Genomic DNA, 21,293 nt, shown 5'->3' with positions numbered 1-21,293 from the left:
GGACTTTGAGAGCGACGGGGGCTGTTAGCCCGCCTCTCCCTTGCATCCCTCCGGGGGTTCTGTCACTGGGGTTCTAAATCCACCATGGAAGGGATAGAAGGCAAACCTTCGCGCCTCCCACCCCCCTATGGGGTTTGTCCGTCGACAGCGGATTGCGGCAAATCTTTATTGTGCGTCATTGCTTCCAATTAGAGAGGAAAAACTCGATCAAGAGGTTTTGTTCTTTCTGGAATTCCCATAGACGGCATCAATTATGCGAGCACGAAATAATCTTCTCGTATAATCCTGTTAATCAAGTCTACGCTCCTTTGAACGTCATCGCTTTACTCCCTGAAAACACAAACGTCAGCTAGTCGGCGGGTGTGTGCCAGATACCTCTCCGATGCCTAAGTCAGCACAATAGACCAATAGACAAATAGACAAATAGACAAAAGCTCTGCGTATTCGAGAATCAAAGTTATGTTACCTGTACATAGGTTCTGTTGAGAGCTTTTATAGTTTTTGCTTGGCACAATCCTAGTAGAACCCTTACTCCTCAATATAGAGTCTTCTTAGGAATCACACTTGCAAAAGATAATGCTTATCCTTTGACACCCTTATCACTACTTTAACCAAGTGAAATGGTTTTAGCTCGGTAGTATGACAAAACGACTGAGCTAACATGGCCAGGCTAAAGTGGCAGATTTGACCATGCTCCAACTAGCTTGGTTCTTCTCTTCATTGCATGTACCTCGGTTTAGCATACTCCAACTGGGTTATTTACTTAAGACCGAGCTAACTATGCAGAATGGCGTCCTTATCTCAGCGTGACTATGTGTGATGCTTAGCTCGGTCCGAACCTCAACTAGGCCCAACTAGTTAGCTCTTAGACCGAGCTATATGATCTCTTACCCCAGCCCATCGTGCGGCCCAACTTACAAAGAAGGCAACCCCTTAGCTCAGCCCAATTTATTTATAAATTACCCTCTCAGGAAATAAAATTATAGGAGTTTTTTAAGAGTCTCAACATTTTTCTTTGTTTTAAAGGACTAGGCCACAACTCAGCCACATTATTTCGTAAAATATTTTGGTATGTTTTATAGGAAGCAGATAAGGTGCTTGATCCCATGATCTAGGTCAAAATAAATTTTTGGTGAAAGGTTGATACTGCTCTGTAATGCTAAGCACTAGGCTTCCACTGCTAAACAACATGGTTAGCAGTTGTTCATGTTGAGCAAGAATGTTGCAATGTCGTTCTTGAAAGATATTTAAAAGGTCAGAGAAAGGTTTAAATTAGCCATTCTTTCATGTCTGGAAGAACTTTTAGAGTCAGTTTGTTTTCAGGGGTAAAAAATACAAGAAATTGTTAGTGAAAGAATTATTAGTAAGGGGGACTATTAATAAGAGGATTAAAAAAGATTATGTTTGTTTGATAACCAGTTAACTAGTAATAATTCATGTTTGTTTTGAGAGATAGGGGTAGGATTAATCATGTGAAATTACACAAATACACTTGGGTCATGTTTAATTTACATGACTAATAGTGAAGTATTAATAATCCTATCAAATTAGTGTGGTATTCACTATCCAATTGGATTAATAGGATAAATTATCCATGGGATTAATAATCTCACCCCTACCCCATTACTAATAATCCTACAATTTTGTTGGATTAATTATCCATTGGATTAATAATCCTAAACCAAAATGTTAAAACAAACATAGGATAATTGGGCCTACGGATTAATAATCTCAATCCCATGTTCTAATCCATCCAATCAAACATGCCCTTGTTGTATTAGTATTAAATTTGAATGTATACTAACTAATAAATGCATTACCTAATTAAACTATTCAAAAATTAAAATTAAAATTAAATAATTAAAAATAATAAAAAATTCAACTATTAATTTATTTGTTATTATTATTATTAAAGAAACCAACCAATGGTTTCTCCAAAACCATGGTTTTGAAGAAGTGTTGATCCTGTTCATAAATAGATGTTGCCTTTCACTTCATCCATTTAAGGCCAACCCAGTGGCTTTTACTTCATCCATCTAAGGCCGACGATGACGGAGAACAAGATCAAGATCATCAATCTTAATGAGAACTAGGGGTGTACAAATAACCAAATCATTCGATAAATCCGACCGAATCTGACTGATCCGACATAAATACGAACGGTTTCGAATTAGATTGGGTTGATAGCGAGTTGAATTTTTCAAACCCGTTCTATATTCGGTCGGTTATCGGTTGTAGAAATATATAATTCGCCGAAACCGATCCGACCGATATATTTGTAAAACGTGTGGACTTTCCATTGGCTTCTTAAATTATCTTCCCAAGACCCTTTGTTTTCTCCCAATACTTAATACAGCCTGCCTTATCTACTTCCAAGACTAAAGACTTTTTGAAGGCCTCTTCAATACGTCTCTGTTACGCCATTTTTTTTTTCTTTCTTGAATAGTCATGCTAGTTCAATTCCTCTCTCTCTCTCTTTCACCCTCGTTTCTCTTCTGTCGCTTTAGTCTCACTGTCTCTCACCATTATTTCTCTCCCACCGCTTCAGTTTCTCTCTCTCTCTCGCTCTCACCCTCCTTTCTCTTATGCCTCTTCAATCTTCTCTCTCATCCATGTTTCTCTCTTACAGTCTATCTCTCACCCTTCTTGTCTCCTTCCCAGAAACCACTTTCTTCTTTTCTCTCTAGACGACAATGGTGATCTTTCATACTCTCATCTCACCCTCGTCTCCCTCTCACAGTGACACAATCCCTCTTACTGGAAACCCCTTTTCTGCTTTTAATCTCCTTTTCTAGTGGCAATAGTGCTAATCGATGGTGACAATGATGCTCAAATCTATGAGACGATGGCAATGATGCTTAGATTTACTCCGACGGTGATAAATGTTGCTCATATTTAGGCGATGGTGAGTCTATCTATACCATTCCACTCTCTATTCTCTCTCAAATTTATTTGCATATTTAATATATTTGTTTGAATCTCTTTTACTCCATTTTTATACATGTTTAAATTTGATTTTTGTTTGAATTACAACCTGAGAAAGAGTGTGAAGTAGATTGATTTCTCTCTATTTCTTGCCGACCGAATCCGACCGCCAATCCGAATGATAGGCCACAGTCGATATCGAATATGCTTATGGTTGGCAGTGGATGACAATTTCTCTAACCCAACACATTCGATTTGGTTGGCGGGCTTAGGGTAAGTCCGAACCGAACCGACCCGTGTACACCTCTAATGAGAACGATGATGTTGCTTCATTCAGGTATGATTTTTTTTTTTCTTGCAAATTTTTGGGTTTGTGGGTTTGTGGATGAGAACGACGATGTTGCCTCATTTGAGCCAATTTTCTACAAATTTCTAGGTTTGTTGATATTTTCTGAAGATCAAAAGAAGAAATAATGATGGTTTCATTCGGGTATAATTTTTTTTTCTTGCAAATTTTTGGGTTTGTGGATGAGAACAACGATGTTGTCTTATTTGAGCTAGTTTTCTGTAATTTTTTGGATTTGTTGATATTTTCTAAAGATGGAAGGAATATTTTTGTGGGTAAAATCGTCATTCACACTCTAATACCAACAGCGTAATTTCTAATACCAAGTCTTCTGGGCTTATGCTAATCCCCTCTTTGGAGAGGATTTCGAACGGATATTATCACTCCAGTAGCTATTTTGCAAACAAACGTAATATTGTGAATTCGACCTCACTACTAATCCTGATCCCAAGCTTCAACTTGGAAAAGAAACGGTGTCTTAGGAAATTATTGTCGTGGTAGTAGAATTCCACATTTTGGTGGGGCCAGTGTTACTTGAAAACATTATTTGTTTGTTTTGATTGATTTTTTGAAAAAATAAATTTTATATTTTTTTTGTTTTTAGTGAAATTTTCAAATATGTTAAATAATTTTTTTTAAAACTTTCGAGATGTATTTAATTTAGATATATTTAAAAAGTATAATATTTGTAAAAAATATTTTAAAAATTCAATAAACACATAAGAATATAAAAATTTATTGAATTTTTATATTTTTTATATTTGATAAAAAAAAACATAAATATACTAAATTCAATAAATCTTTTATTTTCTAGATGCATATATGTTACAATTTTTAAAAAAACAAAACAATAAGTCAAATACGATGATACTTTGAAATGGGAAATCTTGCTGCTGTCTCCCTGTGGCTCGCGTGGGTCTTCGCCTTTGTGGCATTTTGATAACAGAGTAAAAAGTCAAAATTTTTTTTTTTTTTTGATTTTTTGATTTTTTAGGTCACACAATTTTTTTTTTTTTACACAAAAAAAGCTAAAAAGTCACAAAAAAACAAATAAAATTAAAAAGTTAATTTTTTATCAACTTCTTAAAACATCACTTTATATTCTTCTTTTAATTTAACTCATATAAAATTTAATTAAGAAAAAGAGAGATTTATTTATTTATAACGAATACGGTAGTTAAAATATATATATAAGCTGATGATTTAGATTAAACATAAATTAAAATTTAAAATTATAAAATTAATTTTTTTAAGGATCAAATTTCGATTTTTTTTTTTGGTATCAATGGTAAATTTCACTAACTTTAATAATTAAAGTTATAAATTTTTCTATAAATTTATAATTTTTTTATAAAAATATCACTGATTAGTAATTTTTGTTGTTGTTGTTGTTAGTTTTCTTATATTTGTTATTTTATTTCAAAGTTCATATTTGGTTTTGTTTTCTATAACAAATTTTAGAATTTTTTTTAAAAAAAATATATGACAAAAATAAATATTTCTAAATTTTTAAAAATTATTTTCACCATTTAAAAAGATCAAATTATGTTAAAATACGAATTACCTCAGGTAAATTGAAAAATTACAAATATTCCATTGTAATAATTTTTTTATTTAACTGAATTAATTAAAAAATGATATTACTTTTCTTATTTAACTGAATTAATTAAAAAATGATATTACTATACAATGATAAAATTATTTAAATTATTAATTAAAATAAAATTTTGATATTATTAAAAATTATTAATTGACTTAATAATTTATTAATAAAATAAATTATTTGTTATAAAATTAAAAACTTCAAGAACAAGATATAATTTTCAAAATTACAAAGGATAAATCGTTTTTTTTTATATTTTTTGATAAAATTTTTTAGAAAAATTTTATCAAATATATTTACCAAACGTGTCCTTTCTAAAAAAAACAAAAAAACAAAAAAAAAAAAATCCCAAATGTGGCCCCTGAAGAGGGAGCAAGCAACCATTTTTTAAATTCCTCGAGGCTCGCGTGCGTCGGCCTTCGTCTTCGTCTGACACCATACAGTACTTCCTTCATCTCCATATATTTGAATTCAGAGCATGTTCTTCCCAATCAACAATGGAGGTTGTGGTGATCTCTAGAGACACAATCAAACCCTTACTCCCAACCCCTCTTCACCTTCGCCATGTAAAATTCTCATTTCTTGATCAGTTAAGCCAGAAAATTTTCAGTCCATTCATCTACTTCTACACCTCTGATTCATCGTTCAACTTCGCGAGATTAAAGAAATCTCTATCGGAGATCCTAACTGGGTTTTACCCATTTGCGGGTCGTCTCAAAGACGACCTCTTTGTCGACTGTAACGACAATGGCGTCGATTTCTTTCAAGCCCAAGTCAATTGCAAGCTCTCAAGATTGATCGAACGACCCGACTATGTCGAGATCAAGAAATTGCTTCCTTATCCTGAAATGGACGATTGTGGGGACAAGCTTTTGGCAATTCAAGTCAATATCTTTGAATGTAATGGAATCGCCATTGGTTTATGCTTTGCACGCAAGGTGTTCGACGGATCATCCATTTTCACTTTCGTCAACAATTGGGCTGCCAAGGCTCGAGACCCTGATTCGAATCTGATTCTTTATCCCAAATTTGACCTCGCAAAGCTGTTTCCTCCGAGGGACATGCCTGGTTACAAAGTAGTCTCTCTCACTGCGGAAGAGAAGAAGAAGGTTTACGGAGCGAAGAGGTTTGTGTTCAGTGCCAATGCTGTGGCTGCTCTTAAAGCAATGTATGCTGCAAATCATTCACATTTGCATCCTCCCCCGAGTCGAGTCGAGTCAGTTTCGGCTTTCATTTGGACTAGATTTATGGTTGCTACTCAAGGGGATAAGGCTAGACAAGTTGGGAAGTCTTACAGGGTGGTTCAGGCAGTGAATCTTCGTCGGAGAGCGAATCCTCCTTTGCCGGAGACTTGTTTGGGTAATCCGAGTAGATTTGCTATGACAGTGCCATCCATGGAAGGCACTGCTGAAGATGGGTTTGGATTGATTACCCAAATGAGGGAGGCAATAAAGATGATTGATGGGGATTATGTGAAGGAACTTCAAGAGGGAAATCCAATCCCAAAAGCTAATCAGCTTGATGGTAAATTCAAGAAAGGAGAGAAGATGGGAAGTTTTTTTACATTTACTAGTGTGTCCAGGTATCCAATCTATGAAGCTGATTTTGGGTTTGGGAAACCCATATGGGTCACCATGGGTGCACAACCTATTGGTAATGTGGTTGTTCTGATGCCCACTAGAAGTGATGATATGCAAGCATTGATCAATATGAAAAGGGATGAATTGGCTAAGCTTGAAGCTGACGAAGTGTTTCAAGCATTCGTTTCCCCCACATTTGATGCGAAAGTTCTCCTTCAAAGCTCTTTATAGCAGCAATGTTAAGAACACAGATGAAAGTCATGTAATGAAAATGCAAATTTGAAATAAAACATGGATCTCGGTCATGGGACTTGCCTTTTATTTAATTGTGTTGATTTCGTCTCTACAGATTTGTTCTAATCTAAGCCGTGTTTTTGTTTTTGTTTTTTTTTGTTGTTGTTTGGACAATTGCTTAATATAGTTCAGACCATTGTTACTTTTTTTAAAAAAAAAAACTCTGAAATGGTCCAATATAAATTCTTCACAAATGTTTTATGTTATCAATTTTTTTATCATTGTGTTGTTTTATTGCTCGTGTCACATCTTTGCATCACCGCTAAAATTTTATATTAATTTACTTGAGTTGGACGTTAGGTGTATATGCCATTGCTCCATAAAAAAATTGGTCACGGGATAGCATTCGGCTGGTTTGGTTTCATAACTCAGAATTTATTTATTTTTAAATTAAATTTTTTTCTTTCGTGTTTTTTTTTTGTATTGATTTTTTTTTTAATATTTTAAGTAATTTTTTTAATTTTTAGATACACTTCATATAAATATATTTAAAAATATATAATATTTGTGATTTTATTTTTTTTTTAATTTTTGCAAAAAAAATAAAATAAAATAAACATTTTGATGTTATTGCGTGGCCAAATACCCCACCCAATAATAAGGTACATGTACTGTTTTATTAAGACAGGACAAATTGATTCTATGATCGCTGACTATTGAAGGATCACTTGGCATTCCATTTGACGTGATAATTTTTGCTCTTAGACGAGGTGAGGAGGGATAAGAATTAAGGGTTGTTCGGGATGGGCTAAATAAATATATTTTTTATTTTTTTATAAAAATGTATGCAGAAAAATAGAGAAATGGTGTGATGAAAAAAAGATAAAAATATAAAAATATAAATTATTTTTGAGTTGTCAAACTTGGCTTTAATTTTTTAAAAAATGTTCCAGAGCTCTAAACAATGAGTTCTATGGGAGCTCTAATCAGTGGGCTTTATTTATTGATGTGATAGTTTGACTTGTGTGTGTGTGTGTGTTTTTTTTTTTTCCTTCAGTGCCAGCTCTATTAGAGTTACAAGTTTAGAGCTCTGAATCACTATTGTAATTTTCAGAAATGCCTCATACACCCACTGGGGGTCGACCCCCAGTGAGGTGGCAGTCCATCATTTGACAAAAAAAAAAAACTGTTCTTTTTTTTTTTTTTTTTTTTTTGGATTTCGGCCAGTGGGGGTGCGACACCTCACTGGGGTGCGACCCCCACTGGGGGTATGCATCAAGTGTACTATTGTGTAATAATAATAATAAAAATATATTATTCATCACCTTAATTTTTGCCCTCCCTCAATTTTATCTCAATTATGTGAAATTAGAGGGATCAAAAATGAAAGAGAGAAGGGTGTGAGATCATTTCACATGAATTTTAACGACGTCATTGGGGATGGAATTAGGAGACTTCAATTAAGGAATAATGATGATATATTGTTTTTTTTTTTTTTTTTTTATCAAAAGAGGAATATCATTAGCCAAACGACACTTACAAGGAGAGAATCCATCCAAAAATTCACTTTCACCATCAAAGGAAAGAAGAGAAACAAATAAAGCATAGGAGTAAAACTATGAAGAAAACCCAGTCCCACATCAAGTGCTTGTGCTCGTACTGCAAGCAGAGGCCAACAAATGGCCGTAGAGCATGCTGAGAATAGATCATAGAATACAACCACAAAGTGGATAAGCATCATCAAGCACTGATGGATTCCATAGGCAAAACCAAATCAAAAAACAAAAAAAAAGAAGACCAAAACTCAACCACAAACCAGTGGGTTAGCACACTTCCATCGTGGGCTTGTACATAAGCTTCTATAAGCCAAAACTGAGAAGGTCGGTGTGCGGAGGCAGCAAATCCGGCGAGAAGTGGCAGAGTTGGGGTCAATGTGGTGTTGGCGACGCCGGCGTGAAGCACAGAGGAGGTAGATGGTGGGTCTGGGGGAGGGCTACGGCTGGAGTGAGGCAGAGTGAAGGAAGAGTGGAGAAAAACAGACTGTACACCCACCAAAAGGGGAAACACACCTCACAAGGAGGGAGAAGATGGAAAGCAAAGCTTCCAAAGCTTATTGACCAGAAAATGACAGAGAAAAACGAAAGAGAAAAGGGGGTAGAGAGGAGGAGAGAGGCGGCCGGAGGCCGGAGCCCCCCTCCTCCGCCCCTAACGACGCTCAAAGAGGAAACCCTAGAAGAAGAAAATGGTAGAGAGAGAAGCTCTCAAAAGTAGAGAATGTTGTAATCATATTGTGAACGTTGACAAAATCTATAAAAATTGTGATTCCAAACTAAACCAAATTGCGTTTTCATAATTCGAATTAGTTTTAAAATTTTCTTGATTCGGTTTGGTTTTGAATTTTATAGAACAATATAAATAGTAATGGATTGAAATCAAAACAAAGGGGATTGTCCTTAACTACCAATCACGGAATTCCAAATTTTGGGCTCCAATTGGATCTAAACCACAGAGAGAGAGAGAGAGGTGTGTGAGAATGGTGCTATGGGAAATCACACTGCGAACAACATATTTCTTGGGATTGAAACGGACTTATAGGCTTGCTCTGAAGATTCATCGTCGCCTTAATAACCCTAACCACTCCAAGATCTGTCAATTTTTTTCTAGGTTTGCCTCTCTGTTTCTCTCTCTGACTCTCTCTTTTACAGTTTCAAATTTCAATCTCTAGCATTGATCTTTGATTGATTTTGTACCAAGTTTTACAATCTCAGTTTCTATAAATGATAACTCAGTTTCTATAAATGATGATTGATTTGGTGGATTTCAAATTAATAGAACAACATATATCAAATGAAGTGAATGATCTTGTTGGCTACATATTTTGTACAAGCCAATTACAATTCAACGCGTGGCAAAATAAGGGTGATATAGGAAGACTATTCAAGTCTTCGATCCTGATCATACACGTGGCAGTTCGTATTGGTTATTACAAGATCTGAGTAGCAGTGGATCAACAAAGAGATGCAAGGTGATGTGGCTTCAACGGTTGCTCACATTTCAAATTCAAATTTGGGAGGGAAGCTTAACTGAGAATAATGGCGTAATGGAGCTAATATTGGGGCAACATGATCAGCGATCATGGAGGAGCAGTTCGACGGTTGGAAATGCAATTCGATGGTCATTCTCGAGCAGTATAAATAGAAGAGAAGGCCACAGAAAATGCCCCCGAACTCAGATCCAAAAAACCAGTCTTATTCTACTTTACTTAGTTTTACATTTCATATTCTTTATATTCCAGTACTTTAAATTCTGCACTGCACTTCATTCATATGAGTAGTTTCAAGTAGATTGTCGCTGTAAATCTCTACGAGGCTGAGTTTGAGTCATTGCAAGTTTTTCATTCTAATGAAATGCTTCAGTTGTTCTTTATTTGATTGATATTTTGCTTAATTATCCTAAATCAAGCCACCAGTAAAAGTCCTCGTCATTGAGGCTGAGAGAACTAAAACACAATCGTCTGATAATTGGTTGACAATTAAATTTCTGTAAGGACTGATTGATCCTTGCTGGCACGCTCGCAATTACAATAATAACCTTCGAAAGCCAAAAAGCCAACATATATTTTTGGCACGCCCGGTGGGACAACTTGAAATGGCTAGACGTAGGAGACAAGGAGAAAATGAACGCTTGGAAGAAGGCATAGAAGGAGAGGTAGAGATACCTAATCCAGAGGACAATGTAATAACACATCCTGTGGAAATCCTCATTTTATCAGAACCTATGGTCGAACAGACCAGTACTTCAGAACAAGTACCACATATTCGTAATGTTGGACGAGACCAAGGAATTAGACCATCCACTGTCCCATCTACTCAGCCAATAAATCCATGGGGTGGCTTAATAGATGCAATAGGACAGCAATTAATGAACACAATGGAAAGGTGGGCAACGTCCTTTTTGGATCGGATGAATAACCACCAATTAACAAACGTAAGACACATGGAGGAAGTTTCGAATGTCCCTCAGTAAAGATTCGCTAGAGATAAACAGCCTATGCAAGTTAATGGACATTCTAATGGTCAAACTAGTAATCAAAACTGTGAAAGACCATCACTTCAATCTTGGTACGAGCCTATTCCGAGGCCTATAGCAGGTCAAAATGCCTTAGTACTTAACAGTGAATCCATGTAATTTGGTGGATCTGGTCCAGTACAAGAAAATGACATAAAAATGGTTCCAAATCCCATGTTCGAAGCCATACCTGGCACAAGGGGTTTCACTAATCCCTTATTCGAATTTATACCCGGGGGGTTGGAAGGTTTTCCTACAAATGGAAGAGACACAACACCAGTTCCAGCACCTTTCGCAGGTCCTTTCGCAGGACAGGCTCAAAGGGGTTACCCACACTCCCAACAGTAACCTGCACCGCAGGGACAACCAGTCCCAAATATACCACCTTATGGACTAAGAGGACCACAGGCACAAGTTTACCCACCAAATCCTGTGTTTGCCCCTCCAGTAGTGGTTCAGCAGGCACAAAATATGGTCCCCAGGGACCAAATTGCTGACATCGTTAGGGAGATGTGTGGACCGATGGCTCGGGGGGTCCAGACTCCTATGTACAGAAAACCATACCCAAAATGGGTAGATAGGGTACATGAATACCCAAGAGGTTTTAGGATACCAGATTTCGCCCTTTGTTTACAGGAATGGAAACCAATCAACAATAGAGCATATTGCTAGGTTTGCTGCTCAATGCAGAGAATTCACTAATAATGACTATATGAAGCTGAGACTGTCCCCAAACTCTCTAATTAGAGGAGCATTTGTATGGTACATTAACCTTACACCTGGCTCAATCCAAACTTGGCAACAAATAGAAGAGGCATTTCATGCCCAATTCTTCCAATCGGAGCCAGAGGTTTCCATAGCAGACCTGGCAAGATTGAGTCAAAGGCCTGAAGAGAAGGCTACTCAGTTTGCTGCCAGATTTAAAAGGGCTCGAAATAAATGTAGAGTTATCTTGCCAGAGCCAGAATTCGTAAGATTGGATCAAAATGGCTTAGAGTTTAGGCTTCGAAAGAAGTTTGACTCAATAGACTTCAGGGACTTAGTGGAACTGACTTATAAGGTATCTAGATATGAAGCATTACTAGAAGAGGAACAAGATCGAAATAATGCATCATACAAGACATACTACAAAGACCCTAACTATGAGATTGATGCAGCAGAGATTGTGGGGAAAGAACCTGTGATTTGTGAAGCATTAATTCATAAGGATACAACAATTGACCAGCAGTTTAAAAAGAAAGACCTTCACAGGAAATACTCTTTCGATTTAACTAAGGCAGATGACATTTTTGATCATTTGCTTGCAGCCAATTTCCTTAAGTTACCAAAAGGGGTTAAAATTCCATCTCTTGATGAACTTAAAGGAAAAGTATATTGTAAATGGCATAATTCTTGGTCTTACTCGACTAAAAACTGTATTGTTTTTCGAGACAGGATCCAAGAACAAATTCGAAAAGGAAGTTTGAAATTCCCAACCAAAGCTGAAAAAGCCATGGGGATCGACAGTAATCCATTTTCAGAAATTGAAGAGGTGGCTGCCAATGTTATTATGCCAGATTTTCAGCACCTGTCTTTGAAAGAATTAGAAGAAGTCAATGTGCAGATGCATGTGGCCAACCAGACAACTATCAAGAAAGACACTGGAAATCTATCAGCTATTGGACAAGGTTTCTCACACCAGAGGGAAGACTCTGAGGAAGAAGCACTGGATGACGATTCCTTAGAAGCAGCTGTAATGTAGAGGATGTGTCCTAGGTGCAGACTAAGCTACAAGTGGTTGAAAGGACTTCCAATTGATGGGAAGCAATACTACAAGGATGTGCAGAGATGGCCTAAACCAACCAATGCTTATAATAAAAGGCCATATCCATCTGGTGTCGGGCAGCAGCCATTGAGAGTTGAACCAATAGCTGATAGGATGCATTCCAAAGGCAAGAGGCCTTTACATGAATCTAGGCCACCTAATTATTACAGAATAGAGAGCAGTCATTCTGAGAGAAGATTGGAGAGAGGTTCAGTTTATGGCATCAAAGCCAGAGATTGGCCCCCTAGACCAGCCTCACGCAAGACAGAAAGTGGACACTGTAATAACCCTCACCACTGGTTCCTGATAACCCTACTGATTACTGCTAAACTGTGACTGATTATGCTAAGCAATTGAATCGACTGAAACACTGAACTGACTGATTGAATGTAATAGTTTAAATTCATGTCTATCTGTTTGACTGTTTAATTATCTATTCGTGTTTTATGTTTAAACTGCAAATTGAAGGTCCTATCGGCGGCCGAACCCGAAATCGATTAGTGCTTTATGATCATTAGAATTTATGTGAATTTATGGCATGTTTATCCAAAATGTGATTTAGTGTGATTAAATTAGATTAGATAATGTAAAACACATAAGTTGGTTTTATCTACCAAAATGCCATTGTGAGTAGGCCACTACCTAACACATTTGAGCCTTGTACTTGATCACATAACATTTCTCCCTCAGCCATTTTAGAGGCCACAACCGACTAGAGTGAGAGAGTGAGAGAATAGGAGTGATTTTAACTTGATTTTGTGAATTGGCTTGAAGAATTGAAGTATAGATTGCAAATTGAGCTCCTAGACCTTGAATACAAGACTTAAGGTAGAACATCCACCTTCTTGAACTTGTTTTTGAATTGATTCATGCATGGTTCTTGTGTCCTTAGTGATCTAAGCCTAGATTGAGCCTTATAATGTTGTATTGTAGCTTAATTCATGCATGCATGTTGCCATTCTTGAGTTTTGAAGTTATTGTTCATGAGATTGCTTCATGCATGTTCATCTTTTGATCATAGTTCATGATTTTACCATGTTTTAGAAGAAATTGGCTCATTAGAGCATGTAATTGAAGCTTTGAATTGGTTTAAACTCATGCATGTCATGTTTGAGCTTTGTTCATGAAAATTGGTTTGAAATTGGATTTAATTGAACTACCTTTGGGCTTTGATTTCTCAAATTGATCTTTGAAACATGTTATACTATGGGTTTTGAAGAGTTTTCCAGAAAATTATCCCAAAAGGATCGAATTTAGTACATTAAAACTTGGTTTTGAGCTTGAGGTTCGAATCTGGAATTTTCAGATTTTGGACTCACGCTCGAGCGGAGTGTTTGGCGCTCGAGCGTGAAATTCGTGCATCTAGTACTTTACACTGTTTTACAGTCCGCTCGAGCGGGGTATTGGACGCTCGAGCGAGGACTTGTGTCATACGCTCAAGCGGGTATCGAGCGCCTAATCGAGCGTGATTTTCACACATCCAATACTTTTTCAGTACGCTCGAGCGTGAAAGTTTACGCTCGAGCGCAGGCTTTTGTTTGCATGTCCGCTCGAGCGGGGAATCCCATACTCGAGCGAGACCCCTGTTTTCTGAAAATTCTGAAAATGTTTTCTAAGTGCATCTTTGCATCCATGGTTTTAAAAACCGGACCGGATCGGCCGGTTCAACCGGTGACCAGATGGGGTTCCGGTCAACCCTCTTAAACTGGCCAATTGAAAAAATCGGACTATTTTTTGAAAACCGGTGAACCGGTCACGGGTTGATTGAACCAGTCCGACCCCTTTTTTTTTTCCTGTTTTTTTATTTTCTTTCTTTCTTTCTTTCTTATTATATATATAATAAAAATTTAATTGGAAACTCTCTTTTAAGGGTCTCCTCTTGTGAGGAATCCCATTGAGAGCTTGAAATTATTATGAAAGCTTCCATCTATTTATAAAAAAAAAATTCTTCCAAAAAAACTCAAGAAATCTATGTGGGATTCAATCAAATTCATTGGAGGGAAACTTAAAATTTGATATCCCTCCAAAAATTTTGCTCTTCTTTCAATCAAAGTGTTTGAATTAAAATCATATAGAAGGAATATTAAATATTTAATTTCTTCTTCCAAAATGAAAATTAATAATATTTTTAAATATATTTTTATATTTTTTAATAAAAAAAGTATTAAGAGAAATATTTAAGATTATTAAAATTTTTAATTTATAATTTTATTACTTATATTTTTATTTAAATATAATTTTAATATATTTATGACGTCACGGTTCGATTCCGGTCCAACCCGACGGTTGAACCAGTGACCTGTCCACCCGATCATTTTTCTGGTTCATTCACCGGTCCGGTTTTTAAAACATTGTTTGCATCCTCATTTCATCCTAGGAATTTTTAGGCTTAGTTTAAGGCATCTTAATGAGGATATTGATGTAGAACCACACCGAGGTAAATTAGGGATTAAGATACTATTTTCCCAACTGTATAGCTTAGTATGTGTTCACTCTGTAACTGTGTAGGGTTGGCATCTGAGGACACACTCTAGGTTAGCTGTAGCCCAGAACTCTGTGAGTAACAACTGTGTAAAGATATGTTCAAATATGATTATCTTCTGAACAATTGAACTGTACTGTTTTCTAAAATGATACTGTTACTGAATGAATGATGTCCTAATTCTAAACTGGATTGTGGCATCCTTAGCAACTACTGTTACTGTTACTGTTACTGCTACTATTACAGAGATATCTGTCGGTTCCCATGTTTGGAACCATTACTGATGGCCATCATTGACTGTTCGGTCTTTCAAGACCTATTGTTTACTGTACTGTTCTGCTAATGGATATACCACATATGACTGTTATGATTGAATGACTGATACACTGAATCAATTGTCTGTTTTCAATACTGAAAGGACATTCATTTTTAACCTCTTTACACATTATGTTATTCAGTGGACTTTAGCTCATTGCTCATATATATATGTAGGTGTACAGGCACCAAACCGGAGCTAGGAGCGGGTTAGGCTCCCTTTTGTCAAAGCCAACCATTGTGCCTCACTGCGAGGTTCTGAGCCTGTCAAGCCAGGGCTTTGGGGGTGTTTTAGTTTTTCCCTTTTTGTATATGTTATGTAACTACTGTTTAGACTGAATGATGGTACTGTACTGTACTGTCCTAATAGGGATTAAGTCCCTGTCTTCAATGATTGTATATATTGTACATACTGTTTTGTTTCTGAATGTGTATATGATACGAAAAGTCTTTTTGCATACAGACTGTCACAGCTCATTGGACATTGTCTATTTACTGTTTTGGCTTCCGCCATGCCCCTGTACTCTGTATTATTGTTTGACTGTTAAGCAGGCCTTCGGTAATCACGGATTACTGGCTGATTACGGTGCTAAACCTATAGGGGCGGGTTTGGGTCGTGACAGAGTGGTATCAGAGCGATACTTAACCACGAGTTATACCGCACACACGTGTCCAAATGAGCTATAGAGTGTCCTAGAAAAGTAATTAGGGCATCACATGAGCATGAAAAGTGTGTGTGGGCATAACATGAATATGTGTTAATGTGTTGAAACATATAACTGCTTATGTTTAAATGTTTAAAGTATGCAACTTCCTATGTTTATTATTACTATGTTGCATATAGTGAAATGGATAATGTAAGCACTGCTAATGAAACTGAATCCTCTGAGGCAAGAATGACGAGATTAGAGAGAATGGTGGAACTACTAACTGCAAGACTAGAACAACAACAAAACCAACAGCCCCCACCTCCTCCAGTACAACTAGAACCACCTATGAATGATGATATCATAGCTCTAACACAGAAATTTAGTAAGATGAAACCGCCATCCTTTTAGGGAGGCCTTGAACCCTTAAAGGCTAAGGCTTGGTTTCTTGAAATAGAAAAATTGTTTGAAGTGTTTCCGTGCTTTGAAGCACATAAAGTGTTGCTAGCTACCTTCACCTTACAAGAAGAAGCTAGAAGGTGGTGGATGTTGATCCGTGATACAAATACTGCCATGACCTGGGCTCAATTTAATGAGTCCTTCTTCGAAAAGTACTTCCCTCAGTGTGTCAGGGACAGAAAGGTGACTGAATTTGAACAACTGAAATAAGGTACCATGTCCGTAGGAGAGTATGAAACAAAGTTTACAGAACTTGCCCGTTATGCACCACACATGGTTGTTACAGATTACAAAAAGGCCAGGAAGTTTGAAGGCGGCCTTAATGTTGAAATCCTTGATAGGATCAATGTTTTGAAACTATTGAAGTATGTGGATGTTCTTGACCGAGCCATTGTGGCCGAAACAAATATTGAAGCTTTGAAACAGACTGAAACACCAGCAACTGAGTGGCACGGGAAGAAACGGGGTTTTAAATTCAAAAGAGGCAGAAATAACCCACTGAACAAAAAGCAAAACTCAGGGTCAACCACCAGCTCTAGTCAGGGAAGTGGTTCCATACCGCACTGTTCTGAATGTGGTAAGAAACACAAAGGGATTTGTTACAAATTATCTGGTGCTTGTTACAGGTGTGGCAAGGTGGGCCATATGGTCAAAGATTGTCCTTCCACTCCTCAGGGCAATAGTAAAGCTGCACCTAGCACGGCCGCATCAACAGCTGCACCGAAACCCAACCCCAAAGCTACTGGGAAGAGCCTATGAGGCAACGCCGAGTGTTCGCACTCGTACCGGGAGACGTACAAAATACCAAGACCGTCGTGTCAGGTATCTTCTCTATTTGTACCCAAAATACTTATGTACTGATTGATTCGAGTCTACATATTCATATGTATCGCATGCTTTTCGCGAAAATTGAATAGACCATTAGAACCCATGAATTATCTGTTAGTTGTTGCTTCGCCTGTTGGGGGATCTATGACTTGTGCTTATATGTATCCTACATGTGAAATTATTGTTGGGGATATGCATCTGTATATTGATTTACTGCCATTGAACATTGACCATTTTGATGTAATATTGGGGATGGACTGGTTAACGAAGTATCATGCTACCATAGACTGTGTAACGAAACAAGTAGTTTTCCGTCCACCTAGTTTGCCTGAATTTTTGTTTAACGGAGTAAGAGTAGTACCTCCCCCGTATTTGATTTCCTCCATGAAAGCCTTTAAATTGATTAGAAAGGGGTGTAAAGGATATTTCTGTTCTATATTGACTGTACCTACCGATGATAATACTAATGTGAACAATGTTCCTATAGTCAGAGAATTCCCAGATGTTTTTCTAGATAATCTGCCAGGGGATTTGATTGATAGGAAGATTGAGTTCACCGTTGATGTGATTTCGGGTACACAACTAGTATCTAAAGCTCCTTACCAAATGGCTCCGACTGAACTGAAAGAATTGAAAGTGCAACTGCAAGAACTGCTAGATAAGAAGTTCATCAGGCCCAGTACTTCATCGTGGGGCGCACCTGTCTTGTTTATGAAAAAGAAAGACGGCTTAGTGAGACTCTGTATCGACTACGGTGAACTGAACAAGGTAACTGTGAAAAATAAATATCCATTGCCGCGTATTGATGGCTTATTTGGTCAATTACAGGGTGCTCAAGTATTCTCTAAGATTGATCTCAGATCCGGATATCATCAGCTGAAAGTTAAACCAGAGGACATTGACAAAACTGCTTTTCGAACGAGGTATGGACATTACGAATTTTTAGTTATGCCTTTTGGAGTTACTAATGCACCTGCTGCGTTTATGGACCTCATGAATAGAATCTTTAAACCATTCCTCGATGACTTCATTGTTGTATTCATAGATGACATTCTGATTTATTCCAAGAGTAGAGAAGAACATGAACATCATCTGAGACTTGCCTTACAGACCCTAAGAGAACAGAAACTTTTTGCTAAACTGTCTAAATGTGAATTTTGGCTTGATCATGTTATGTTTTTGGGACATGTTATTAGCAAGGATGGAATTTCAGTTGATCCACAAAAAATTGAAGCAGTAGTGAACTGGCCTAGACCGACGAATGTTACAGAAGTCCGAAGCTTTTTGGGGTTAGCCGGGTATTACAGAAGATTTGTCAAAGATTTCTCCAAAATTGCCTTACCGTTGACTCAATTGACTCAAAAGGGGATATCATTTGACTGGACTGACCGAAGGGAATCAGCATTCCAAGAGTTGAAAACTCAACTTGTGACTGCACCGGTCCTTACCCTACCTTCAGGTACGGATGGTTTTACCATTTTTAGTGATGCTTCTCATAAGGGTTTGGGATGTGTTTTGATGCAGAATGGGAGAGTAATTGCCTATGCTTCCTGACAACTGAGACTGCATGAAAAGAACTACCCGACCCATGACTTAGAACTTGCTGCAGTAGTATTTGAATTGAAAATCTGGCGTCACTACCTATATGGGGCGACATGTGAAGTATATACCGACCATAAGAGTTTGAAATATTTCTTCACACAGAAAGAACTGAACATGAGACATCGGAGATGGCTAGAATTGATTAAAGACTATGACCTACAGGTTTTGTACCATCCGGGGAAAGCCAACACCGTTGCCGATGTATTGAGTCGGAAATCGATTGGGAACTTAGCCTGTTTACTCACCGGACAGAAAGAGTTGCTATGTGACCTTGAAAAGTCTGAAATTGAGATTGTTTTGCGAGAACAAGGTAGGACAATAGCTGTTATTTCTGCTCAACCGGCACTGATTGAAGAGATTAAAGAGAGGCAACAACAGGATGACTTCTTGAAGAAGATCATCGATGAACGGGAATCTAAACCGAGGCCGGATTTCAAATTTGAGAATAATGTACTAAAATTTCAGGGAAGATTGTGTGTACCGAATGATTCTGAACTGAAAAGAAGAGTTTTGCAAGAAGGCCATAATTCGAAATTGTCTATCCATCTAGGAAATATAAAAATGTATCAAGACTTGAAACTGAATTTCTGGTGGCCGGGAATGAAGAAAGAAATTACCGATTTTGTGTCAAAATGTCTTCATTGCCAACAAGTTAAAGCCGAACATCAACGACCCGTAGGCTTACTGCAACCCTTATCGATACCGGAGTGGAAATGGGAACATATTACCATGGATTTTATCGTTGGTTTACCTCGCTCCAGTAAATGTATAGATTCAATTTGGGTTATTGTTGATAGACTGACTAAATCTGCTCACTTCTTACCTGTCAAAACAATTTATAATGCGGACAAGTTGGTTGTAATCTATATTGATGAAATTGTTAGACTGCATGGAGTGCCTGTGTCCATTGTTTCTGATAGGGACTCGAAGTTTACATCGAGATTTTAGCAAAGCTTACAGACAGCATTGGTTACTGAACTGAGATTGAGTAGTGCATATCATCCTCAGACAGATGGCCAGTCAGAAAGGACCATCCAGACTCTGGAGGACTTACTGAGAATGTGTGTCCTTGATTTTCAGGGAAATTGGGAAAGCCATTTGCCATTGGCTGAATTCGCCTACAACAACAGCTTCCATTCAAGAATTGGTATGGCGCCTTTTGAGGCATTGTATGGTAGAAAATGTAGATCTCCGATTTGCTGGGCAGAAGTTGGAGATGGACCATTACTTGGGCCCGAGATTGTTTATGAAACGACTGAGAAAGTAAAACTGATCCAACAAAGACTGAAAACCACACAGAGCCGACAGAAAAGTTATGCGGATGTCAGAAGGCGAGACAGAGAGTATGAAGTAGGTGATCACGTTTTTGTGAAAGTGACACCAATGAAAGGCCAGACTCGTTTTGGAGTCAAGGGTAAGTTAGCGCTGAGATATGTCGGACCGTATGAGATTATTGAGAAAATCAATCCGGTGGCGTATCAAGTAGCGCTTCCTCCTGAAATGGAACATATGCACAACGTGTTCCATATTTCAATGTTGAGGGAATACCTTCGGGATCCTTTCCATGTGATTGAGCCTACTCGTATAGTGCTAAGTGATGACTACACTTATGAGGAACGGCCCATTCAGATTGTGAACAGACGGATCAAGAAGTTGAGAAACAAAGAGATCCCGTTAGTGAAAGTTGACTGGCAAAACCATGGTGGCGTGTATGCCATTTGGGAAAGGGAAGATGACATGGCCAAGAAATATCCTGAACTGTTCCCACTGAGTCCTGTTTTCTTCCAGAATGAAGGTAATTTGAGTTTGGAGGACCAAACTCTTTTTAAGGAGGGGAGACTGTAATAACCTTCACCACTGATTCCTGATAACCCTACTGATTACTGCTAAACTGTGACTGATTATGCTAAGTAATTGAATCAACTGAAACACTGAGCTGACTGATTGAATGTACTAGTTTAAATTCATGTCTATCTGTTTGACTGTTTAATTATCTATTCGTGTTTTATGTTTAAACTACAAATTGAAGGCCATATCGGCGGCCGAACTCGAAATCGATTAGTGCTTTATGATCATTAGAATTTATGTGAATTTATGGCATGTTTATCCAAAATGTGATTTAGTGTGATTAAATTAGATTAGATAATGTAAAACACATAAGTTGGTTTTATCTACCAAAATGCCATTGTGAGTGGGCCACTACCTAACACATTTGAGCCTTGCACTTGATCACATAACATTTCTCCCTCAGCCATTTTAGAGGCCATAATCGACTAGAGTGAGAGAGTGAGAGAATAGGAGTGATTTCAACTTGATTTTGTGAATTGGCTTGAAGAACTTGAAGAATTGAAGTATAGATTGCAAATTGAGCTCATAGACCTTGAATGCAAGACTTAAGGT

The 21,293-nt window shown here is 37.5% G+C and overlaps 1 protein-coding gene across 1 annotated transcript; it reads left to right on the top strand.

The window, feature by feature from the left end:
* The first annotated feature begins 5,371 nt into the window (after window positions 1–5,371).
* Window positions 5,372–6,685, top strand: LOC114270305 (stemmadenine O-acetyltransferase). Its single transcript, XM_028211762.1, has one exon. The coding sequence runs from the start codon at window positions 5,372–5,374 to the stop codon at window positions 6,683–6,685; it is 1,314 nt and encodes a 437-aa protein (XP_028067563.1).
* The last annotated feature ends 14,608 nt before the right edge of the window (window positions 6,686–21,293 follow it).

This window comes from Camellia sinensis, chromosome 11 (assembly GCF_055761805.1).
Source record: "Camellia sinensis isolate YWXY chromosome 11, ASM5576180v1, whole genome shotgun sequence".
Classification (NCBI taxonomy): domain Eukaryota; kingdom Viridiplantae; phylum Streptophyta; class Magnoliopsida; order Ericales; family Theaceae; genus Camellia; species Camellia sinensis.
Note: the sequence above shows the minus strand (reverse complement) of the source record. Positions and strands in the feature narration are given on the sequence as shown.